Source organism: Branchiostoma lanceolatum, chromosome 14 (assembly GCF_035083965.1).
Source record: "Branchiostoma lanceolatum isolate klBraLanc5 chromosome 14, klBraLanc5.hap2, whole genome shotgun sequence".
NCBI classification, from domain to species: domain Eukaryota; kingdom Metazoa; phylum Chordata; class Leptocardii; order Amphioxiformes; family Branchiostomatidae; genus Branchiostoma; species Branchiostoma lanceolatum.
In genome coordinates, this window is record NC_089735.1 from 7,643,607 (window position 1) to 7,669,810 (window position 26,204).

The 26,204-nt window shown below is 40.8% G+C and overlaps 1 protein-coding gene across 4 annotated transcripts in view; it reads left to right on the top strand.

The window, feature by feature from the left end:
* LOC136448399 (cadherin-23-like) overlaps positions 1 to 25,524 on the top strand; it is a 32,252-nt gene extending 6,728 nt beyond the window's left edge. For 2 of the 4 annotated variants that reach the window (XM_066447849.1, XM_066447850.1), the window contains exons 6-40: positions 265 to 378; positions 896 to 1,069; positions 1,602 to 1,730; positions 2,181 to 2,306; positions 2,669 to 2,782; positions 3,370 to 3,543; positions 5,922 to 6,050; positions 6,518 to 6,655; positions 7,225 to 7,338; positions 7,900 to 8,073; positions 8,479 to 8,559; positions 9,068 to 10,095; positions 10,573 to 10,680; positions 11,292 to 11,405; positions 12,130 to 13,497; positions 13,996 to 14,127; positions 14,618 to 14,789; positions 14,970 to 15,076; positions 15,231 to 15,371; positions 15,619 to 15,712; positions 16,099 to 16,371; positions 16,835 to 16,995; positions 17,622 to 17,808; positions 18,210 to 18,430; positions 18,901 to 19,098; positions 19,545 to 19,671; positions 20,046 to 20,191; positions 20,478 to 20,599; positions 20,793 to 20,848; positions 21,376 to 21,487; positions 21,610 to 21,646; positions 22,238 to 22,299; positions 22,648 to 22,693; positions 23,377 to 23,516; positions 23,996 to 25,524. In XM_066447849.1, coding sequence (XP_066303946.1) covers positions 265 to 378; positions 896 to 1,069; positions 1,602 to 1,730; positions 2,181 to 2,306; positions 2,669 to 2,782; positions 3,370 to 3,543; positions 5,922 to 6,050; positions 6,518 to 6,655; positions 7,225 to 7,338; positions 7,900 to 8,073; positions 8,479 to 8,559; positions 9,068 to 10,095; positions 10,573 to 10,680; positions 11,292 to 11,405; positions 12,130 to 13,497; positions 13,996 to 14,127; positions 14,618 to 14,789; positions 14,970 to 15,076; positions 15,231 to 15,371; positions 15,619 to 15,712; positions 16,099 to 16,371; positions 16,835 to 16,995; positions 17,622 to 17,808; positions 18,210 to 18,430; positions 18,901 to 19,098; positions 19,545 to 19,671; positions 20,046 to 20,191; positions 20,478 to 20,599; positions 20,793 to 20,848; positions 21,376 to 21,487; positions 21,610 to 21,646; positions 22,238 to 22,299; positions 22,648 to 22,693; positions 23,377 to 23,516; positions 23,996 to 24,518 — 7,142 coding nt within the window. In that variant the 3' untranslated portion in view covers positions 24,519 to 25,524. The remainder of the gene's footprint in view (positions 1 to 264; positions 379 to 895; positions 1,070 to 1,601; positions 1,731 to 2,180; positions 2,307 to 2,668; positions 2,783 to 3,369; positions 3,544 to 5,921; positions 6,051 to 6,517; positions 6,656 to 7,224; positions 7,339 to 7,899; positions 8,074 to 8,478; positions 8,560 to 9,067; positions 10,096 to 10,572; positions 10,681 to 11,291; positions 11,406 to 12,129; positions 13,498 to 13,995; positions 14,128 to 14,617; positions 14,790 to 14,969; positions 15,077 to 15,230; positions 15,372 to 15,618; positions 15,713 to 16,098; positions 16,372 to 16,834; positions 16,996 to 17,621; positions 17,809 to 18,209; positions 18,431 to 18,900; positions 19,099 to 19,544; positions 19,672 to 20,045; positions 20,192 to 20,477; positions 20,600 to 20,792; positions 20,849 to 21,375; positions 21,488 to 21,609; positions 21,647 to 22,237; positions 22,300 to 22,647; positions 22,694 to 23,376; positions 23,517 to 23,995) is intronic. The other 2 variants (XM_066447852.1, XM_066447851.1) reach the window with 2 other exon arrangements.
* The last annotated feature ends 680 nt before the right edge of the window (positions 25,525 to 26,204 follow it).

Consider the following 26,204-nt stretch of genomic DNA (forward strand, 5'->3'; position numbering starts at 1 on the left):
TATCATACAACACAATGAATACAAACTTTGTCATATGTTTGATTTGAAAATTATCACTCTATTAGTTCGATGTGATAACAATAAACTAAACATTTTGTCTTTTTTTTCATTTGGTGCATGAGGATTTAATGCTAAAAACAATAACATCAATTGGATATATACAAAACTATCCATTGGGCTATAAGTTTCTTTTACGCTTAGCAAATAGACATGGTAAGTCATGCAGTCAAAAATGATATCATTTTTGTCAACATTTCTCTTCAGACATTGACGACTGTGATGGTGTTAACTGCTTGAATGGGGGAACTTGTGTCGATGGCATCGGATCGTACTTCTGTCAGTGTGCGGATGGTATCAGAGGCGACACCTGCAACATCTGTAAGCATCGTTTTCTGTGCTGTAATAACTTATGATAGAGATGCTTCAACAGATTTACGATATGCATCCGTTTAGACATTCAAAGAGCAATTGAGTCAAAGAATATGCACAAAATTGTTATCAAATCTGTTAAGAAAAGAACGTGTACAGTAACCGACCGGATTTACAGCAAATACATGGTTGATTGGGCTCATAACATTATCAAGAAAAATATTATTCTCCAACTAAAAAATTGGACTCTCACTCAGTGTTCTTCAGCTATCTAACTCAAGTACGCCTGGCACGTGTGTGATTGCGCTCTTGCTGCATCTGTGACGTCAGCAATGGGTCAAAGGTTGTTAGAAGTCGATATCGCCCCCCGTAACGGTGGAGAGAATGTTGGTGCGCCTGATGTAGATGGTCCCCTTTACTCCACTCACAGAGAAGAGGAGTTGTAGAACAAACTATTCCTTCAAAATATAGTCAAATTGTCAACTCAAATTACACGCCATTCTAACAGAGTTTGCAACATTTACAGATGAATCGACATGGAGCGGTTGGAGTAGTTGGAGTGACGACTGCTTATGTCGAATATCAAACGGCACCGCCATGGTGTCCCGTGTTCGGTCACGGTCTTGTCGTATCACGCCAGGATACATCGGCGCTCCAGAATGTGAAGGAGACAACACAGATTGGGAGGAGTGCATCCAAGGTAGACCTATTGTCACCACCTGTAGTCAACGGATATACTGTAGATACGATTAGGTTCGCGGTGATCTTATTTCGAGGTAGGGAGAACATTGAGGGTTCGTGCCTTCGTGGTTGTTTTTAGTTCGCGGTTGAAACAATGTGTTAGGCGGCCAGAAGACAAAAGAAGCATTTTCGCGATACCTTCTGTGAAGAGGTCATCGCAAAGACCGCGAACATTAAACCACCGCGAACTTTAAACCACTGCGAACTTTAATGCATTTACATGCTAGACTTTGTTATTCAGTGTATTATTCTATTGTAATCTACTATAGGTTTGCTAATGTGGTTATCAGGAAACATTGTTTCCTCCACGAAAAATTGAGGTATTGTTTTTGGTATGTCTGTGGGGTTTACCGATTGTGTTTCCGGATATTTGTAGTCAGCATAACTTACTGAAATTTGGCTGGATTGTGTTGATATTTGGTATGTGGTTAGGGTCTTCTTTCCATTTACTTCTACTTAACCTTAAGCTTCTTGCCATTTTCTAATTACAGATGTGGATGAATGTGAAGAAGGAACTAGTCACTGTCATCCAAACGCTACCTGTGAAAACGTCATCGGTGTTGGACTGTATGACTGTAAATGTGACAAGGGATTCGCTGGTGATGGCTTTCGCTGTGAAGGTATGTGAAGGAACTAACAATAGTAATGTTACGATATGACAAATATCACGAATGTTATTCTTCATGAATGTTCTTATCTAATATGTAAAAGCCCACTCTTAATTCCTTTTTATCAAGTATGGCTAAGAGCTAAGAAAGGCCTATTTTAATGTAGTCATTGCACGAAATCCAACAAAGCACACCATAACCCTATCTAGACTGGGGGGAGGGGGGGTAAACACGCCCGCGCCAACTTTGACGTACTATAACTACTGAATGACGTGTACTAGGACAATTAAACTTGGTGACTTTTCGTTGTTTTCAAAGGTTCAGATTAAACATGTAACTCTAGATGATTTTTACTTTTCCAAGCACATGTCGACACTAACGTTGTCTTGCCAGCAAAGTTTGTATTGAGAGTTTTGACTGACGACATTTTTTTTTCATTTTTCTCCTACACATCAACCATAGACATCAACGAATGCAGCGACCCATTCCTACACAACTGTACCCAAAATGAGACATGCACGAACACAGAGGGCGGATATGAATGTGCTTGCAATGAAGGATTTATAGAACAAGGGTCTACATGCATTGGTAAGTAGTTGAGCGATATCCCCTATTTCATGTGCGTTAGTAAGTAGATTTTTCATACATTGTATTAGTAATTTCAATTAGTCTGCGATGACTAACTCCTAGTTGATTATCATGAGCTAGTTAATAATACATACTATACCTTTACGTGTACCTAAAAACACATTTTGTTGAATTTCTAACAAAAACATTCTATACACATATCAAAATGTTCAGAAACGCCTCTTTCGTCTACCATATCTGCTTTGTTTATTCTATCATATCAAATTTCATTGTGAATTTGTTTATTTTACAGCTAAACAAAATAGACATCGTAAGTCACACTGCCCAAAATGATTTCCTTTTGTGTCAACATTTCTCTTCAGACATTGACGACTGTGATGGTGTTAACTGCTTCAATGGGGGAACATGTGTCGATCTCATCGGATCGTACTTCTGTCACTGTGCGGACGGTAGCAGAGGCGACCTCTGCAACATATGTAAGTATCGCTTCCTTTGATCAATGTCCTTGCTTTGATTTAGTACATTTATTATTGCTGATAGAGTTGTTTCAAAAGATAAATTCATGAAACGAACGGACGGATGGATGGATGGATGTATTTTATTTAAACTGGATGACTGTCAGCCTGTGTCACTTTTCCCAGATTTGCATCAGTTCGAGCAATCGATTTATGGAAAGAAAGTGTAGCATTTGAAGAGCAATTGAACAACAGAATGTGCTCAAAAATATTCTCCAATCTGTAAGGCAAGGAACGAGCACAGTATGGTAACCGATTGGTTTCGTAGCAAATTTTAAAAAAAGTTGAGCTTGTAACATTGTCAAGAAATAAGCTATTCTCCAACTCAAAAATTGGACTCACCGGAAATTTGATTGACTCGCTCAATGTTCTTCATCTGGTCCAATCGCTCGCTCTGGACACGAATGACGTCAGGAGTAGGTCAAAGGTTGTTGGAAGTCGATATCGACCCCCCCCCCCCCCCCCAGCCTCATTTACACCACTCACAAAGGGATGTATTTCTCCAACTCAGATTATGTTTCGGCTAATACAGCTTGTAACATTTTCAGATGACTCTACATGGAGCACTTGGAGCAGTTGGAGTGACGACTGCGTTTGTCGAGTATCAAACGGCACCGCCATGGTGTCCCGTGTCCGGTCACGGTCTTGTTCTGTCATGTCAGGATACATCGGCACTCCAGACTGCGATGGAGACGATAGGGATTGGAAGGAGTGCATCCCAGGTATATCTATTGTCATCATATGTAATCAAAAGATATACTGTAAATGCGTCTAATCTTATTTCGCGGTAGGGAGAAAATTGAGGGTTTGCGGTGATTCGCGGTTGAAACCAGGTGGTTAGTGGGCAGAAAACAAAACAAGCATTTTCGCGGTGGTCTTAAGTTCGCGGTGGTTTTAAGTTGGCGGTGAAGAAACCACGAACATCAAACCACCGCGAACTTAGATGTATTAAATGTTAGACTTGTTTATCCAGTGTAATTCTTGTAATTGACAAGCTTTACAAAAATGGTTATCGGGAATCATTGTTATCTCACCCGATACATATCCAATTCTCGATAGTAATGGTGTTATAGGGGAAGCAATAAGTGCATAGCTATGGTGAAGAAGGACGTCCTTCCGTCCTCTGAAGGAACTTCATTCACCATAGCTATGGGGAACGCATTTATTGGCTACCTCTGCGCACAGGCTGATGGGAAGGCCTTTCGTGAGCACTTCAAAATGGCGGCTCTGCAGACTACTACTGTTTGCTGTGCACACGCATTCGTGTCGAAATTGTTAAAGATGCTGTACTTTTTGGAGTTCTGACGATCTACGAATTCACCGAAGTACTTATTGCCTGTCATGCTAAACTATGATGGTCCTGGCAAGCTGCATTTACATTAATGACCAGCTTTGAGAGAACAGTTTTTTTTTTTTTTCATTTGGTGGAAAAGTGGAGTAAGTTATTTGTGGTCAGTCGTATGACCCGTATGCTACATATCATCATATTATATATTTCCACAAGAACTACTGCTATTTGCTCGTAAGCCTTGTGAGTACTGTTTCACCATCAGTTTGCATCAGGATTTTACCGTGCGGAGTACCGCAAAGAATCTAGTGTGCGCGGCCTAGCGGTAACTTATGTGCGACCGAGTTTACGATTGAGATGAAAGATTGAGATGAAAGAATCGTTTTATCTACAGAAAAACTGAAGTCGCTTTCATGTACCCAATATCGTAGGCTATCCCGGGTTGGAATATGTTTAACCTGCGTTGATTTAGATATGATTTATGAGCTCTAAACGCTTCAGGATACTGCCGTACGGAGTATCGCAAAATATTTAGTGCGCGCCGGGGCCTTGCGGTATCTTATTTGCGACTGAGAAAAAAACAGGTTCGCGATCGAGAGTGAGAGAATCGTTTTATTTACAGGAAAACTGAAGTCGCTTTCATGCACCCAATATCGTAGGCTATCCCGGTTTGAAATATGTTTTACCTGCGTATATTTAGATATGATTTATGAGCTCTAAACGCTTCAGGATACTGCCGTACGGAGTACCGCAAAATATTTAGTGCGCGCGGCCTTGCGGTATCTTATTTGCGACTGAGAAAAAAACAGGTTCGCGATCGACAGTGAAAGAATCGTTTTATTTACAGGAAAACTGAAGTCGCTTTCATGTACCCAATATCGTAGGCTATCCCTGTTTGAAATATTTTTTACCTGCGTATATTTAGATATGATTTATGAGCTCTAAACGCCTCAGGATACTGCCGTAAGGAGTACCGCAAAATATTTAGTGCGCGCGGCCTTGCGGTATCTTATTTGCGACTGAGAAAAAAACAGGTTCGCGATCGAGAGTAAGAGAATCGTTTTATTTACAGAAAAACTGAAGTCGCTTTCATGTACCCAATATCGTAGGCTATCCCGGTTTGAAATATTTTTTACATGCGTATATTTAGATATGACTTATGAGCTCCAAACGCTTCAGGATACTGCCGTACGGAGTACCGCAAAATATTGGTGTAGTGCGTGCGGCCTTGCGGTGGATGCAGCTTGCCAGAGCCATCATAAGGTTGGCATGACAGGCAATAAGTACTTCGGTGAATTCGTAGATCGTCAGAACTCCAAAAAGTACAGCATCTTTAACAATTTCGACACGAATGCGTGTGCACAGCAAGCAGTAGTAGTCTGCAGAGCCGCCATTTTGAAGTGCTCACGAAAGGCCTTGCCATCAGCCTGTGCGCAGAGGTAGCCAATAAATGCGTTCCCCATAGCTATGGTGAATGAAGTTCCTTCAGAGGACGGAAGGACGTCCTTCTGTACCATAGCTATGCACTTAATGCTTCCCCTATAACACCATTACTATCGAGAATTGGATATGTATCGGGTGGTTATCTCCAAGAAAAATGGAGGCATTGCTTTTGCTGCGACTGTGTTGGGGGGGCTGTGTTGTCCGGATACTTATCAGCATAACTTTAACAAAATCCATCTTCAGCAATTATCAAAGCAATCCAACCTCTGGATGAATTGTGTTGATCATTGGTATGTGGACAGGTCTTACTGCAGTTGCCGTAAACAACAGTTTGTTTTAACTTCATTTTTTTATTCTTTTTTATCACAGATGTGGATGAATGTGAGGACGGAACTAGTCACTGTCATCCAAACGCTACCTGTGAAAACGTCATTGGAGTTGGACTGTATAACTGCACGTGTGACACCGGATTCGCCGGTGATGGCTTTCGCTGTGAAGGTATGTGAAGTAACACACATTAGTAGTGTTAAGGTACAGAAAACATCAAGAATGTTGTACGTATTTTATTAATGCTGTTATGTAATAAGAAAAAAATTATTAAGTACTGTTGAGTACGTATGCCGGCCTATTTCAATGCACTATATTTCAAGGAATCCCATGTCTAAGCACACCTTAATGTATGCGACTATGAGACTAAGGTTGTTCATGAAACTTTAGGAATATTTTACGTATGAAAAAAAAAACAGATTTCGTGTATTGCAGTAGGAACGGCATACCAGAATATTGTTGGCTGCAGCAATATAACGTAGCATTTCAAACATAATACTTCGGTACGTAATTTTTCTATCAGTACCCGTAATTCAAAAGTGTATGTTTATACCTCAAACGCCGTGTCTGAGATGAAAAGGATATTTCCTCTATCCTGCTAAGATAATGCTGCTTTGTTCTACATTGTGTTTTTACAGACATTAATGAATGCGAAGAATCTAGTTTACACAACTGCAGCCAGAATCAGACATGCTCGAACACCGAAGGCTCTTTCGTCTGTCTTTGTGCGAAGGGATTTTATGACGCATCATCCGGAGAAGCACTTGTGTGTGTTGGTAAGTTAGAAGAAGCTAGCTACCCTGAAATAGAATATCTGTCTGAGTATTAGATAGATTATAGTAGTAGAATGTTAAATCCTTAGAGTTTAGAAAATATTATGGATGCTTTCTTTGTAAATTCAAATATATTTTGTAAAATAAATATTTTTCACTATGGCATTAGATGTAAGATACAAACATTGTTGCAAAAAATCTCACCATGCTATAACTTTGATAGAATTCTTTGACAGAATGACACGTTTTAGTACATCGTAATACCTCTTACGTACATTCTATATATATATACTGTTGTATTGTGGATATTTGTTGTATAACTACAAGCAAATGCATGATAATTTTTTTTTTACTTCGGTTTTGGACGGCGTGGCACTGCACTCAAGTTTTTTATAACTTATATTAACAGTGCCACGTACAAATAACAACATACCAATTTTTATTTTTATACACCTGGGCGAAGTGAGGAAAGTCGTGTAAAGTGCCTTTCCCAAGGGCACAACATCGGTGGCGTCAGGGGGATTCGAACTCGGGGCATAATAATTGCATTTATTGACCCCATTTTCTTGTAGATTTCGACGATTGCGCCAATGTTACCTGTTGGAACTTTGGCGTTTGCTTGGATGAACTGGGGAGTTACACATGCGACTGCCCGGAAACGTTCAGCGGGGAGCATTGTGAACTTTGTAGGTATACATCGTGTTGTGTTAGAGTCATTTTGCCAACATCCGTATAAGCTAATCATATGGACCTATAAAGACATTCTCAATCCAACAAATTTGATTCTGATGTTAGGCATTAAATGTCTCTGCCTCACACATTGTGCATCGTTACACACGACGAATAGAAGCTGTGGTGAGAAGCTCTTTCAGAAGGCATCCGTCATCTTCAGCTTTGAAGGGTAGTCACGTGACCTGGGTGTCAAAGTGTTTCAGATGGGGACAGACAGACAGGGCTGGCTCGTACATTTTTTCACTTTTCATTTGTTGTAATAATTACCTAGGAAAGGTTAGCCGTTAAGTATATGCTCTGGTGTTTGGGCTTTCCTTCCGCCTTCAGCTTTAGACGTTATGCATTTCCTTCTTTCTTTCTTTTAGCTCTACAGGTGAAGTAAATCAAATGAAATATATTATTCCTTTCTCGTCTTACCGCTTCAACTTAGAGCAGCGCCAACATACGTAGAATGCAGAATACGTATGTATAATTCAGTCTTAAACAGTATTGTATATTTGGATGATATTTCTCAGACCAATCGACGTGGGGAGAATGGAGCCCGTGGAGCGAGGACTGTGGAGCCCGATATGTGAACTCCACGGCTGTGGAAGCTCGCATAAGAACACGGAACTGTTCGGACAGGTCAGATCTTCATGGAACTCCACTCTGTGAAGGGACTTCCTTGGAGTGGCAACTGTGCGAAATAGGTTTGTGTTGCTTTTTATAAGAACTTAAACAATTCTACAGTTATTTCAATACCGGATTTCCTGTGTTGTGGTGTTCTATAGTAATTTTGCATAAATGTATGGAATAGACTCTAAGTGTTTGATGAGAAGTATATGTTTTGAAGTACAAACATTGCCAAAAAAAGCATGAACCAATAAAAATGTAGACGTCAGAATGTTATCGAAATTTTCAGATGTAAATGAGAACGAACATACTTGGATTATTCCCTGAGTAAGTACGGGTAGTCCGCGTAGGGTCCCCCGTCCCGGCTCAGTAAAGATTAAAGAACCCGGATCCAGCTAGCTTTCTGTCCTTCCCTCACGAGATAGTCTAATTTCATGCTGATATAACATTATTTAGATGCATGTCGGTTTTTCTCTTTACAGGCCGAGAGGCACGAAATTTCTCCCACTTGTCACGGACAGTTAAATCACCTATTCAGCCTGGCTACAAGGTAGATGCCTTAGGTAAGCAGATCCTAATTATGTAATTGTGTGGCTCAATTAATTCTAGACATGCAGTCCACCTTCTTTGCTTAACATGTTAAGTAACAATCCAAGAATTGTTCGACGGTGTCTTTCTTTATACATATGCGTTCGTTTGTAACATATTTGGGCCAATAGATTTTGCTTAGATTGAGGAATTGAGATATGACAATTTTCATGCATTCAATATCCCCTGACCCTGTAATGTCACTACCTACGAAATTCGCTGTACTTTTGTTGTGTCAATAAAGATTGTCATATGGTAATATGGCAGATTACTTTCAACAGTGCATACCCACACCTAATGAGCAATACCCTTTACTTAATAACAATACATGTATTTCTATTGAAGGAAGCATCCGAAAAATGTTCGTGATATCTAACATAATTGTAAACATTTATTTATCAGTTACCAGCTACATTTTAATCTGTCTTTCCTCATGCCTTGTGATTTCATCACTAAGATAATAACATTTTTTTATCCTAACAGTTCTGGATCTAAACGAACTTTCGTTGGAAAACAATCACGAAAGCGTTGAGTTCGAAATACTTTGTTGCGATGAAGGCAAATTTGTCCTCGAAGAAAATGGCCTGTTGAAAGTCGCAGAGATGCTCGATCCGAACAGAGTGTACGAGTTGCCGGTAGTCTCCATCGATAACAGTACTGAACCGAGTGCCCTCCTAAACATTTACAATGTTATCATTCATGTGAACCATACGGAATGGATCTACGACAAAACCGGCTGTCCGCATGTTACTTTGGAAAGAGAAGTAGAGGAGGAACAACCAAACGACAACGTTGTAGACTTGGCAACAGAACTCAATGGAGACGAAACGACACGGTATTTCCTGCAACCTGGTCCCCACAGTGAATTCGTCAATGTGGATGAACTTACGGGAATTGTGTCCACTAGCAAGACACTTGATAGGGAAGAAATGTCGTCTTTCTTGTTTGATGCGATAGCCGTTAACCACACCTCAACAACTATTGTTACTGTAAACGTGGAAGTGACTGACATTAACGATCACCAACCGATCTTCCAAAACACGCCCGTCGTTAGTATCATATCTTCGGATGCCCCAGCGGGCACCATCGTTGCAGTTGTCAAAGCAACGGATGAAGATATAGGTACAAACGGTATGTTTGAATACGCGTTGATGTCTCACAGTGATGCTTTTAAAATCTCCGCCAATGACGGCATCATCCGTGTTAAGGATACCAAAGCCCTACCTAGTGACTTACAGGTTGTAATATCTGTAAGTGCCAGAGATATTGGAACTGTCCCAAGATCAACTAATGCACCAAGGGCAGTAGAATTGACTATTGTTTCGTCCAGCCTCCTTCAAACTGCTCTAGTTGAAAACATAGAGGAACACATCCCTGTTGGCACCATCGTAGCCAATTTTACTGACAAGCTGCATAGGGAGAATACTGAAGACACACCTGGCGACTACAGGTTCATATTGCAAGACGATGGATCAGGGCAGGTGCAGCTGTTTTCTCTTGACAACACTACGGTAAGATATAAATTTATCACCTCCGTAAAACGTAGGTATTATAATCAGTTTGTTTGTTTGTGTACTTGTTGATTTGACTTGGTTTGTGCTCGCATTTAGGCGCTGCAGTGTGGCAGCCTGCCAATATGAAAAACAAAAATTGTGTAATAGGATATTTAGAAATTTGGAAGTCAATGGTTTGGCTTTGGTCCAATGTTGTAGACTAGGATGACTCATGGCATGGCTGCACTAACGCAGTAATGTGAGGTCGTTAGGTTTACCCATTTAGAACTTGTTTCATATAGCTTATAGTGCAGCAGCTTGTTATACATTGTGACCCAGGTTGATCGTAATATTAAATGTTGTGTAAAAATTCTATCTTTTGGTCCAGAAAAAAAAAAAGACACCGTACAAATCTTGTCTTCGGACCACGCACTAGTACAATCATGTTCTTGGCTACTTACGTGAAGATCTGACTGTCTCTTCTTGTTGTGTCAGGGAATCTTAACAACCGCTGCTGACATCGATAGGGAGTCTCCCGTTTTCCAGGGAAGGTTCACATTTACGGTGGTCGCCTATGAAGAGGGGTCCTGCGATGGAAAACTGGTGAGTAATAACCCTTTCAATTTCCAAAAATTTGAATAATTGAAGACTTGAAACATCATAAGCTTTAAAACTAATTTTACCATGTTGAAAAATATGAGCGAGTTTAAATGTGCCATATGGCGTTTCTGAACTAAATTCTGTTTGTCACCCTTGCTTTACAATATGTGGTTATATGTAACTATTTGCTCTACTGTGCACCTGATCTTTATAAGACAGGACACACTGTACTTGGCTCACTCGAGCCTTGTACCATCGAGAAAGCCACACCAAGGCGAAACTAGTCTGGATGTGGGCTTGAATAAAGTTCTAAACAGGGACTTTGCGACAATAGCGTCTTTTCTGAAAATACGGCGTGAGTGTGTACGGTTGGCTTGAGGTTGCCCACTACTTCCTGTATGCGGATGTAGCATTCATTGTTATACAGTAAGAAATTCAGAATTTGTTGATAGACAATATTACAATGCGACGTTGCTGAATAAATTTTCCATAATATAGCAAATGTCACCTTTTAACATTTAATGAACAAGCAGGTCATTTGCTCATTTCATTGATTCTGAATTATAATTTTTACTTAACGTCCTTTTATTTTGTTTGATTGTTTCATATTATAGATATCTGTCATCATCAATGTCACTGACATCAACGACAACACACCCGTCTTCAGCTCCCAGTCGTACGTGGGACACATTGCAGAAAATGCGGAGGCTAGGACCTCAGTCATCTTCGTAAGTTAACTGCTTCACTACATTAATCTATTGGTTCAGCATGTAATACATTGTCATGTGACTTTTGTATCTCTTCCTTTTGAGCCAACCCAACTTCAAAAGAAAAAATAACCAATAATAGATATGTCAAAATTTACAACGAGAATGGAGGTGTAGATATCCCTCATTACTTATGCAAATTCAGTCCCAATTTGCATAATTTGCACTTCAGTTTGTACATCTCTGTCCAACCTACCTGCATACCAGGTAACATGAAAATCTGTTGTTCCTTTCTTCAGTTATTCTCTTTAGAAAATTATGACAAATACGCCATTGCAGTTCCAGGGGCCCAAAATCGACCTTGGCCTTTCTCCTCCCAACACCTACCCACATACCAAATACCATTACAATCCATCTACACGTTCTTCAATTATGCTGACTTTAAGCATACGGTGACACAAACATACACACACGCAAACGCACGCAAAACAATATCCCCATGAAAAAGCCTTTTTTCATGGAGATAAAAACATATCTTGAAACGTATGTAGCATGTGATACATTGAAACAAAAACACTGTGTGTCCCTTTTACCTTTGTGGTTCTCCAGATTTCCCCTTCCAAAAGCTTATGTGACCTTATTTTGCATAATGTTTTATCTAACTATTCAGAAAACAAACAAATTAAATATGCACATTTCATAAGACGCTTACATTTTCTTTTCCATCAACCTCCTACCCACACAGGGTAACCTAGGTCCCGAGGCGACAGACGCAGACTTCGGCTTGAACGGAACGGTCACGTACGGGATTCATTCACCTCAGACCCCCGGATTGTTCGAAATAAATACACAAACTGCAGAGATCGACGTGCTTTCTGACAGTGCCTTTGACAGGGAATCACAAGCGCAGTACAATTTCACAATCACCGCAACAGACAGAGGTGGGGGTGCTGAAAGCCGCACAGGAACAGCTACAATAATCATTAACATTGATGACATCAATGATAACGCGCCAATCATAACGTCCACTCAAGAGGAGTACGAGATAGATGAAAATGTTGGTGGAGGTCACCTAATCACAACACTGTCTGCGACAGATGCCGACGAGGGCATCAACGCGGAGATAGAGTACGAACTAGATATCGATGGCGGAGGCAGCTTAATTAAATTGTTCAATATCCATCCTATTACAGGTGAGCTTAAAGTAACCAGCGGCCACCTGGATGCAGATTCAGAAACTGGGAACCAATTCACACTCACGATATCAGCTCGCGATCGTGGCAGCCCTGCTCAAACCGGGAACAAGACATTGACTATCAACATTCGCGATTGTAACGACAATGCTCCGATCTTTAAACAAAATGTCTACAGGTTCTCCGTAAGTGAAGACATCGAGTCTGGCACACCGATCGGATCCATAAATGCTTCCGATGATGACATAACCGATGGGAATTCTGACATAAGGTATAGGATCTTAGATGCCACAGGAACCTTTTTTGTTGATGATATCGATGGTACAGTAATTGTTAACAAAACGCTGGACTATGACGAAGGACAGACTTATTTTGAGTTTGAAGTGGAGGCAGTAGACACGGGAAGTCCTCCCTTAACAGGGAAGAACAGTGTCTTGCAGATCGTCGTCCAGGATGCCAATGACAATCGACCAATTATCAGCGACATAAATCAGAACTATAGTTTGCTTTCTACAGCACCAGAAGGATCTATAGTGACAGTAATACAAGCGTCAGACATCGATAGCGGAGACAACGGGAAAGTGAAGTTCGCCATGGATTCATCATGCCAAACCCTCACCATTGCTGAAGAAACCGGCATCGTCCAACTGAATCAAAAGCTTGAAGAAGCATGTACTGTCACTGCAACAGATAAAGGTGAGGAGGAACTATCCTCAAGCCTAACCTTAGTTGTAAAATTTATCGAGCCAGAAACTGGAGTCACTCTGGACCCGCTAAGCTTCAACGTCAACGACACCTACGTCATTAATGTTCCCGAGAACATTCCGGGCGATTCCCCGCTGCTCAACATTTCCATCGCGGAGGCGGGCCTCACGTACGCGATTCTGCCGGAAAGTCCTGAGTTCAAAGTGGATGCACAGGTATGATCATACTGATTAAAGAAATAGTTCTACATGTAAATCATCTTGTATATATTGTTATGAATGATACAGATAAATGTAGGTGAAATACTTTGAATTTTTTTTTTAATGTAGTATGATGTTTCTAACGCAATTTTCTCTAATACAGGAAGTGCAGTAACTCAGTATTGACAGTATAAAATGGGTTTTCTTTCATCAAACTAAGTATTGACACAGTATAAGGTGTAGTACGCATGCGTAGCGAAATGCAGTGTGGGTAATATGTAAACGGTGAAGGCCCCTGAGATATAAACAAAACACGTCTGGACATTGCTATACAAGCCTACCGACAGAGTCTGGACATGTTTAAAGCCTGATCGAGACAAGATCTGTTTATAATTTTGTTGCCTTCACCCTCGAAATATTATCTACAATGCATTTCGCTGCGCATGCGTACATAGAACCATGAACCTCCTTATTAGATGGGTTTCCTTTTATCAGCTATCTTTCTATGCATAGGGCATAATCTACACCAAGAAGAGGCAGCATACCAATGACGATAGTTCTTTGTTAAACAGAGAAGAGGTGGAACAGCATGTTCTTGTTATTGTCGCTAAAGACAACATGTCTGGACGCCAAGCAAGTGCACCGGTAAGGAAATTATTGTTATTACATTTTGTAAATGGCATAGAATTTACATTACGTATTGACGCCTTGCTTTGTTGGTACAAGATTAGTAAATGTAGGTCAAAGGTATAGCAGAAAATAGACATGTTGAATTGTGCTCCTGCGCAAAAGCACAGCGAGGCCAGAACGCACGTGACCTTGCACGAAAACGAGGTGAGATACCGCGATACCTTTGCTTGTCATGGATAGGTAGTATTGTTGTATGTGGTCGTTATGATTTTGACTTCGTCCACGGGTGCCACCATGTTGGGGTATGACGTCAAGCGGGCGCCATCTTGTTTTAGCTCGTTTGGGATTGATATTGGAAGGAAGAATTGCAGATATCATTTCTTTCTCCATAAATATTGACAATGGGGTTTATTCAATGAGTCTTTTTTCTTATGTTTAAAACATCATTAACATAAATCCCTTGCGTGATGCTGTTACAATTGATTTCCTAACGTTTTTTTCTTAGGTTATTGTTAAGGTGTTGGACGTAAATGATGAGGCTCCAGTGTTCACAGAGGTAGGGATGATCTTTGAGGTAACAGAGGGGATCAGTGGCGTCAATTGGACGGTGAATGCAACGGATAGAGATGCTGGGTTAAACGGCACTGTGGAATACCAGATCATCGATGGCAACATTAGTAAGTACTTGTCATACTTTTCTTACACGATGTACCACAACGTCGGTAATCATAGCACACTGTGTTGCTTTTGGAACCCAATGACTTCTTGCTATGTGGTCATAAGATTATTATTATCTAACCGAGAAGCTATGTTTCTCTTTACGAAGTGGAACCTATGCAGTCTATATTTTCATACAGATGACTCACTTGGCATAAACATCACCTCTGGGATGATTTATGTGAAGAGACCGCTTGACAGAGAGGCCTTAGACAACGACAACGACGAGATCATCCTAACAATTAAGGTCAGCTATGAACTTGCAGCACATTTCTCCAATACCGTTTCAGAGTGAACAAAATAAAGCCTTATAAGGAAATAAGCTTTTGATCGAACAAGGGTGTTGTAGTACAAACAATGAGCGACAAGAGCGGCTTTGCAATATCTTTTCTTTATTTCAGGCCTCGGACAAAGGCGTCCCATCCCTTAGCTCAACAAAGGACGTGAGAATTAAAGTTCTCGACATAAATGATGAGCCACCTGTGTTTACAGACAATACATACTTCGGCTCCATAGACGAAGAACAGGAGGGATTTATCATGGTGTGTGGTCCGACTATATTCATATGACCGTCATGTCAGAGTTAATACTATGAAGAAGTGAACGACTTATTTGAATGGCATTTTTTATAGTGACGACATGTGTATAGTAGCGACGTTTGCACATGTATTGTGACGGCATTTGTTCTGGCGGCCTGACGGGTGGAAACTTTGCTAAAAGCTTTATTTAGTCAAACGACCTACTGTAAGTTCTCAGGCCTGATGCTGGTCTCCTTCAACTCTTTCGTAGGTACTTCAAGTCTCTGCCCAAGATAAAGATCTGGGGTCAAATGCCGACGTTCATTACCGTATCATCAGCGGTGATGGGGGTTTTCGCGCCGTAGGTAAGTCGCCATCTTGACTGTTTATATCATGACTTTATGCTTCGGTCCCATTTCCAATCCTGGGCCCGGCCGGGCAGCTTGTGGGAACAAAAAATATGATATAAAAGACTGCAAAAGACACAAAACGTAAAGCGATTACTCCTACCCATATATTGTGTATTTTCTTGATATGCATTTTTTATTTTTCGTTTTCGCAAACAGCCCGACCGGGCCCCGGATTGGAAATAGGACCGAATATGTAGTGCATATAGGTTCCGTTTTAACTTGGAAGTTTGAAAAGTCTAAATCTGCCAGAGGCCGTTTTAAGTTGTTTGCACATTGATGTCAAAATCATTTCTTTTGCAGATTGATGTCAATTCTTGTCATGTTTTATTCTATCTATCCAGCCGGAGGTAGTATCTTCTCTACTATAAAGCTGGACCGAGAGACCAAGGACATCTACTCACTCGTGGTAGAGGCGTTCAATCCCAGCCCACCTTGGCTAAACCACACCGCAACGGTCAACATCACAGTCAACGACATAAATGATAATCCACCTATCTTTACAAAATTTCCACTTGAGAATATAGAAATTCCCGAAGACACCAAAACCGGGTCCAGCGTGTTGCGGGTTTCTGCTGAAGACATGGACGACAACGCTGTTTCCTATAGATTGACAGGTAAGGGCCCGATCACTTTTTTTCGAGTTTGATCGCAAACTTGGGGCATTCTTGAAATAGCCTTACATGTGTCCTGCAAAAGCTAGCTGCCTTTTTACGGAAAAATCGTACGACAACCTACGACGAATGTGATGTAAAGTTTCGGTCCAATTCGTCGTAGGTCGTCGTACGATTTTGGTGTAGAATTTTCAAGCAAGAAGTTGACATAACCAACCATTAACATGAATCTAAGACAACATTTTCAGTTACAGTTAAACATTGTGCCACACGTGCACCGCTTTTCACGAATGTCCTGAATTTACGATCGTAAAATCGTAGGACAACCGTACGACCAGGCCCCTAATTGACACTTTGCATATTACAGCTGACAAGATATCTATCGACCAAGCTGTTTTCTCTTTCCTCACACTATTACCTGAAAAACGAATATATCAAATCAAACTTTGTATCTGCAAATTTGCAGGTGGTAGCTGCCGTGAGCTGTTCTCCGTTGAAGTGACCACCGGTGAAATCGGTGTTAAAGAAAGGCTGGATACTATTGACCGACGGGATGAAGACTACTCCTGCAGCGTCGAAGTTACCGCTATTGATGATGGAGTTCCGTCACTAAATACAACTCGGAAGGTCGGTTGCATCCATTGTTTGACTAGTATAGTATGATATATAGGGTTTCATGAAACAAAGTTGCAATGATAAAACCCGTTGCAGAATCACGACATCCAGAATGCAGAACAGTGAAAAGGAGGGCTTTGTAAAATAACATAAAACGTGAGGCTTATGATCTAAAGAAAGTCAGTTTTTTTTCTCATAGATTGTCTGCCATAATATCAAATCTGACATTCGAACATTTGATGACTTTGGATTCGATGTTATGACTGATCCATTTATATGGGGGTGCCACTGGAAGTGTCCATTTTTGCATAGGAGGATTAGAGTCATATTCGTTGATAGTCCATTTATGAATGGCAGTGCTATTGGAATGAACCAGTATGCATGTAGATTCTTTGCAAGGGCGAGTTGAATTGAAAAAGCTACATTTTGGAATGAGATGACTTTGGAAGAGTCCATTTTTGCAATGAAAGAGATATGGAGTTCAATTGTCGTATTTACTCGCAGTAAACCTTGTTAATATTACAATACTTTTGAAAGTATGAAAGTAATGATAGAACAAAAAATGTCAGCGACTACCGGCCATACCAATATGTTTCCAGATTTTTATCAAAACCCTGTACATTTATGATATTTTTCAGGTCGCCATCAACATAACTGCAGTCAACTACTTTTGGCCTGAATTTGAAACCACGTTTCTCAATGTAACAGTGAGAGAAGGTCTGGAATGGGGTGAACACGTTGAAGGGGTGCTGCTCAATGCCACAGACGCAGACGAGGGACGAAACGGTGTGGTGATGCTGGAAATCACAAATTCGTCAATCGGAGGTTAATGTCATATTATTCATATTTGGTATATTTTGTCATATTTGTCCGAAACAGTACAATAATCTGTCAAAATGTGGACTCAAGGGAATTTTAGACTGAATTACTTCAGCTCTCTGACCCAATCCCCCTGGACACGTGACTTGCCACACTTGTGACATCAGCAAAGGGCCAAAGGTTGCTGGAAGTCGATGTCGCCCCCCGTCCCGGTCCCGGCTGACGTCACAAGTGCGAGAGTCGCTTGTCCATGGCGAATTGGGTCGGAGAAATGAATAAGGCTGAATGATCCATTTGAAAATTCCATTTTGTTTTAGTTGGAGAACAGTTTTACTTTTTCCTTAAATGCAATTTACTAACGCAGGTGAACTTTTATGCTAAGAGACTTAGATGTTTTGTCTGTTCAGGTTTATTCAATGTCACAGCAGAAGGAAAACTGATCGTTAACGTTATCGAGTTGGACAGGGAACCAGACAACGATCACGTCTATGTTGTTGTCAGTGCCTATGACATGGGGACGCCGCGAAAACATGCCAACGTGTCGGCCGTAGTTCACATCACCATTCTAGACATCAATGACAACGTACCAGTGCTAGATTCTGACAACATTGAGTTATCTATATCTCAGGTTAGTGTGCACCAGTACATGATTGTATACTTTGACAGCTACATGCCCCGCGATAAGGTGTAACTTGACACTAGATAAAGTTGGTATACATCCAATCAGTAGATAACAGTTTATCATAATTTAAGCAAGTTAATATTGATAAGTCTGTAAAGATTTTATGCGCTATTTGTGTACACAAGATAAAGCGCTTACCAAAAAGCTTTCGGTCAGTCTTCTGATCCCTCTCGAGTTAGAACTACCCGAATCCTCTTTAACGTGACATGAACGGAGATGTGACGTCAGCAACGGGTCAAAGGTGCCCGGTAGTCGGTATCAGCCACCGTCTCGATTGAGAGATGGTCAATGAACCCAAGTATAGGTAATTCCTGCTCATATCTGGGGCAGACTGACGTACTTGATACCACAAAGTATGTAGAACAAAGGAAGGAGATTCTATGTAACATTCATGTTTTTGCATGAATCTATCAAAGGACACCTCACTTGGAACGATAGTGCAGAATGTTACAGCATCAGATCGGGACATCGGGGAGAACGCCCTCGTGCGATTTCGTCTAGATGGGGAGAAGGGTATAGTGCAAGGGGATCTGGAGGGCGTCAATGGCCTCTTTTTTGTTCATCCAACAAGTGGAGGCATAACACTCAACGGGTCACTCGACGTCACAAGCTATGTAAGACATCTCTTTATGTTCAATAGATAGTAAATTGAGTATTAACTGTTGGGCACAACTGTTGACGAGTATGGCGCGGTCACATTCGTCGTAGGTCGTCGCACGATTTTGATGCCATAGAATTTTCAAGCAGGCTGTGACAGAACCAACCGCCGACAAGGATCTAAGGCAGCATTTTCCGTAATAAGACAGGATTTGTCAGGTGACATATACGACTATCCCACAAATGCCCTCAGTTTGCAATCGTGAAACAATCGCATTACCTTTGTGACCGGGCCCATACGCACGCACACGCACATGACAAACACACACACACACCCAGTCGCGCGTATCTGTATGACTATGTACTTACCTGCTACATTTATTTAAAGAATATTAAATAGTTTGCAGCATGTTTGACAAGTCTTTAATCGATATTTACCAGCTGTTATTTATCTTTTTGACAGCTCTTCTACGTGGTTGTTGAGAATTCAGTGGACTTCGAAGGCAATGTCAACGAGTTTGAAATACACAGCATCAAAGTGAAAGTGAACGTCATCTCCACCAATCGGCATACTCCTATTTTTAATGAAGGTCTGTACCCTTGAGCTTATTTAGATATTTAGTTGATTTATTGTCAAATAAGATAATGGTGAAAAGATAGACTGAAAACCGAATAACAAGGTCCTTCATTCACAACCCCTATCTCACTGGCCCCGCGACACGTTGGCGACCTCGCTGCGTCCTAAACTGGATTTGTGTTACCCTTGACGTTATAATGGGAATAACATGCAAAACGCACAGTATTACTAAAACGACAACAAAACACACAAAGCGTTGAAAAATCGTTTTTATCGATGAAATTCGTTGAGTGCGCTGTCAAGTCACTCGGTCGTAGCGAGGTCGCCAACGAGTCGCGGGTCCAGTGAGATAGGGGCTTAATACGGACGTTACTTACCTCCCTTTAGATCATTACGAGCTTCACGTCAATGACACCGTGCTTCCGAGAGGACATATTTTCGAAAACGTGACCGTCAAAGCAACAGATGATGACTCTGGTCCCGATGGGGAGATTGAATATTCGTTTGAAGACCGCACATGTCAAGCATTCTGGGTAAGTTCACTGCTGCGACATTTTATCAACGAAGCAACCCTCCCAGTTGCAACCTTTTCGCAGAACGTTTATGAAGGCCAACTAAGCCATAATTATAGATATATCACTTGTATCAAGTTATGATTTGATCCTTTTTACTTCCTTTGTTTCTTAGCAGAATCCTAGAGTGTGTTCGCTGTGGGTCGGTATTAGGTCAATATCTGTGATTGCTCTTATAGACATGATACGTATAAAGTAATCTTCCTTATGTCGTCAACGTTAAGACAATAGTACATATTTTTCTCAGTACGTTTTGACCATCGACCCTTGGAATGGCAACATCTCAATAGACAACACCCTGGGAGAGGAAGAATATAACAGGCATTGCACCATCTATGCAATAGACCGTGGCAATCCACCAAAGCGGAGGTAAACGGAGTTTAAATCATTATCTACACACTGCTAATTCATTTTAGATTGATCATGTAATTTTTGCCTTTGAGGCCTGATTTCCAATGTCTACTGTTTTTCTTCTCGTCTCTGCCGTTTGATTTAAAAAGTCGTCCTTGGAACATTGACAGTGATTGCATTGTTTCACTCACAATTGTTTATCTAATTCCAGCAACGCATCTTTGATCATAAAGGACCCAGATGAGCGGCCCACTTCATCACCGCCAGGTGACATATTTGGTCAATATTATTTCTGAAGAAAGAAGTATGATGATTATGATCGACGTGTACCTAAATAATTCACAGGTGCATGTGCGGCACATAAAAACACTTTAGGTACAAGTCCGGACCCAAATAAGTTTGATCACTTATCTGTAAGTAATACATGTAACCAACTGTCATTTTTAGAAGTAAATTATCATCTACATGTAGTAGGACTTACATATTTTAATCTTTAGACAAAATCTTCATTCTCAAGATTGCCAAATTTGACACGGATTTACCTATCTTCAGTCAAAAAAATGTCACTAGTGTTTTAGTTTGTCCAAGTACAGGACCTGGTACAGCTGATGTGTCAATACCTGTACCTAACCAATTTTACAGGTACCGGTACGGGTCCGGGTTCAAGGAACACAGCCATAATGATGATATATAAGGGATATTTAACTCGAAGACAAAATAACAGTCTTTCTTTCTTCTTCTTATCTTTCGATATACTATAAAATGTAACGCTTGCCCTGGTCTTTTGTTGATAGAATGTGGCCCAGTTACGTCGTCGTCTGAGAATGGAGCGACGGTCCTGGCTCTGCAGATTGTCACTGGCGTTCTTACATGTTTGGTCGTCGTCTTGAGTGCTGTTCTCATGAGGTACGTATAAGAGCAACTCTATGATACCGAAGGTTCTCTATTTGAATTGCGCAGTCGGTTAGATGACTGGTTTACATCATTTTGTACTCGTTGTAACAATTGGTTTATATTCTTTTACCCAGGAACCGTGTACACTGCCTGAAGACCATACAGACCAAGGTAAGGGACAGACATATGATGCTCTGACAACGTTTTTGTTTGTTTTTATCGCAAAATACAAAACAAGATAATACACAGTGGTGTCGCACTCAAGCAATTTACTTACATATCAGCGACCCCACAGAACAGATATTAATCATAGGTTAAAGGTTGGCTGTTAAGTTAGAACTCTGGTCATTTCAGTATTTCAGTGCAGTATACTTAAAAATCAACTTTCCTTTTCAATGGTATGAGAGTAACCTTGGTTTTATAAATTTTGTGTATGCATAGTCTCATCACCTTACATATTATTCACAAAGTGTATCGTTCATATATATTTTTAGGCCCTTAAATAAGTTGACTAAAACCATTGGGAAAATTGAATTGGACAATAGGAGTGGGTGCTTTCTATTCTCTGATAGGTGATACTTCATGAGTTCATTTTATAATATGAAAAAGCGTATCATTCGGAATGATTTTAGCTGAGTTATAACAATCCATCAAATGAAATCATAAACATTTTGTATATGGTGGTATTAGAGACGCTCTGAACATTAAAGGTACACAAAATTGATAAGCATTTCATTATTGCCAATATCTGTTACCTTTTAGAGGGCAATGTCAACACCCAGTGTCCGTCCTGAGGTTCCTGTAGACCCAAAGAAGAACAATGGGTGAGTCTGTCATCGTTGTCATTGATCAGTATATCTTAAACCGCATCTTTCTTTTGTATAGACTCGGTTGTTGACGATGTCGCCAAGTATTCAAACCGAAGTTACTGTGCATTAAATACATTACCTTTAAAATACTTCATAATCGTACATAGGTGCAGAAGGAATTCGAAAACATATTGTAATTATCTTATTTAAAGTTCAGAAGGACTACCAGTCCCTAATACACGGTTCATATGGCACTGCTTCGATGGTGTCCGTAACAAAACGTAGCTATACGTATTCAAAATGACTGTAAGCAAAATATTATTGCATTTTTTTTCAAATGTATATATTATTTTCAATATCCAGGGAAGTGGTGTTGATACCGGCCCATCTTCCCGTGCGGACTCATCAGGTACGTAACGCCCAATTCCCCCCCCCCCCCTTCATTAGACGGTTATCGCTGAGCGACCCTGCCATTACCAAAATTGGAAGTATGTAACCCCTAAATTCGTAATCAGAACAATATTCAACATGTAAAAATATGATTTCAAAGACTACACAACACACAATACGCAAAACAATGCTCTTTATCTATGAAAGATCTGTCAAATATGTGGTCGCTCATCAAGGGTCGCAGCATCTAGCGGGAAGGGGATGTAAGCGTCACAATGCATGTCTTTCATACATTACAAATATTCTCTATATTCTACAAAGATTCAACATCTTTACATGCATGTCATTCATATAAAACTTCAATGCATCATTTGATAATAATTGAGATGACAAATGTTTTTACTACATTAGCAAGCCTGCAATAAAATCAGCCTATGATTGTTTTAATCAGGCAGATTGCGACCATTTTGTGTAAGTGATGAATCAAAATGCAGACGTTTCTTTCAAGCCTCAAAGCCTCTTTATTTTTCAACACCTGTGCATGTACAAAATGTATCTATGGCAACGCATAACAACAATGGTACAGCATAAACACCCACTATTAACCTGTACGTCACAAGACTATCAGCTAAAGATCGTATTTCTAAAAAGGCGTCTGATAGGTAAAAATCATGCAGATAATTGAAATACTGTTTGAATCAGGTTTTGGAGAGAGATGCAACAGCAATGCCAACGAACGACCCGGAGCCTGTGTACCAAGAAATCAACGAACGACCCACCCCGCCTGTTTTCGTTCCACGTGTACGGCAACCGTTACCAGTGCCTGGCCTGGAACTGAGCAGGTATTTCATTTCATGCTCGCGAAGAAAACCTCGTATTATATTATTAGAACTTACACTGACGCTCACGTTTAGCACCACCTGATTGTATATTAGAGATATATGTTATGATTAGCATATGTTAGCCTATATGGTTTAGTAAGTAGAATTTTAAGATCTATATCGTATGTCCATTTTGGAGTCAAAAGTTGACCGTGCGAAAATCACTATACTTTTTATTGTGCCAATAAAGCTTCTGTCTTCATTCTTTAATCATCGCTTATCAGTAGTTCTTTTTAACGACGGAGTTGGGCAGAAGTTGTGCAGCAAGTAGTTCGCAATCGTACAGTTGAGAATTGATAAAACCAAGGGCGTTATAGATTACACGCAGCGTAGCAGCCACGATAGTGTCTTCATTGTTTTTTAAGTTATTGTTTTAACTTTTCATATTTTGTTCGTGTCCGAGTCGTGTTGACGTCAACATATACTTTATGTCACTTCAGGGGGCTAACTCCAGCACAAAGGGAACAGAATGACACAACACCGTCAGTTACCTGTGGGGGAACACTTCCGCCGCTACGCCGAGACCTCAATCCACCTGAGAATACTCTTGGGCACGAGAAAGAGAAGAAACGGAGGAAAAAAAGGAAGCAGATGAAAGTCCATCCATATCCGGAATGCAAGAGTGACCATGACAGCGGTCTTGGTGGACAGGACGACAGGCAGGACTCTTTTAAATCCTGGCCGGACTCTCCCAAAGCTTGGCCGGAATCCCCAAAAGCTTGGCCGGAATCCCCTAAGGCTTGGTCGGACTCTCCTAACCCTTCGCCTGACTCCCGGAAACCTTGTTCAGATTCTCACAAAGTTCTACCGAACGACCAAGAGACTTGTCCGGATCTAGAGAGTGACATTTCAGACATGGAACGGCCGGAAGACAACGAGGAGATAGACTCGGACGAGAGGCCTGTATACGAATACGACACGGAAGCAACAACCACTGTGTATGGTTCAATGTTAAGCCTATAAATGTGCTAATGATAAAGTAGCCAACAGTTCAGAATGATTGTCATAAACCTAATAGCATTTTACTGCAGTAGACTGCACTGCTCTGCTCTGTTTAAGAAGACACCTATGTACACAACGCACATGTATATAGCCAGATGGATACTTTGGATTGCACTTGCGAAGTTAGTATTTGATTCATGTACTTTCCAACTGATGTTCAATAAGATGATCATTTATAGCCTAGTCATTTATAACCTTTATAGTGTGGTGTAAAACGAATGAATTGAAGACCTTTCTTGCCATATTTGGCAAAGCACTGGTCACAACAAAGAAGCACATTGAATACGGGCGTTAAACAAGACACGTATTAAACTTTGCGTGCAGAGTTAAAAGATTCTTAAAGTAAGGAAAGGTAATAAATATATACGTGATTGGAACATGATTTGAGTAATATGATATGATGTATAGATTTTCGCTTTGCATGTTTCGCTCGCTTTGTGTTCGGTGGTTTTAAGGACCTTACCTTATATCAGTAATGCCCCCATTCCACTAGACGGCGATCGCGCTGCGCTCTCGCTGCGACCTAACTTGAATTTGTGTAACCCTGGGCTTGGAATGGTTGGAATATCATTCAGAATGTACAAGTATGACTTAAAAAGCGTAAAAAAGATTCGTTTTCAGCTGTGAAAAATTTACGTTGCAGCGCGATCGCAGCGAGGTCGCCGTCCTATTGGGGTGGGGGTGTAACGTCATACAAATTGATTTACATTCGATCAATATTACTAGTACCTCCACCAAGAGGAGCGGACATGACGCAATAACTTTGTTTCCAAGACTGTGTTGTGTTGTGACGTGGACGGAAATGACGCAATGACTATGTTTTGAGGACCAGTGTGGCTGGTTCTGTGCGCTTGTCATGCCTGTACAGTACAGCAGTACTGTCCACATACACAAAACTAACTTGTTTTAGAACCATCAACAAAATGTACTAAGCATTCCTTCTAAGATAAACAACTTCCTTGTGAGACTTTTGGGCCTCTGTCCGTCACATTTTTCAGATGGGATCCTAGAAGGTTGCTTAACATGTTTAAGAAAAACAAGAACTCCTCTACGACCCCTTCCGGTCACTGCTAAGCCACCGTGAACTGTGGCCCTGAGAGTGTTGCCTGCTCGCCCAGTTTACTAACACACGACGGGGAATTTTTACGGGGTTGATGCGATAGGCTGTTGGGCAATGCTCAGGAGGCTGGGGCCCGTAAAACACCACTAAGCTAACCCGTGGAGAACAGTACGTGCCCATGCTAGTGCCCATTAACTCTGACACGTTATCTTGTTACTGGCCATGGTATCAGCCGACGCCACCAGGACGAAATACTATTTAAGAAACAATCTTGACCATAGACCAATGTTATGTCCGGCATAGACATAGATTTTAACATGAAAACGTACCGGATAAGCTACCGTTCTCTCACGGAGGTCTTAGGTCCATATATACTGAGTACACACTGACGTAAAAATTTACTACAAGATACGTCATCCCTAAAAACCAGGACTCTCCTTTCGCCGTTTCCGTTTACAACGTGGATATTGGCATTATCGCTTATTTTGTAAAACAAGTAGTCACGGTCCCGAGAGCACATAGCGAGACCAATCTTTACAACACAGATTCCAGATATAATCAATCACTTTGTTTTCTCAACTCTGTAT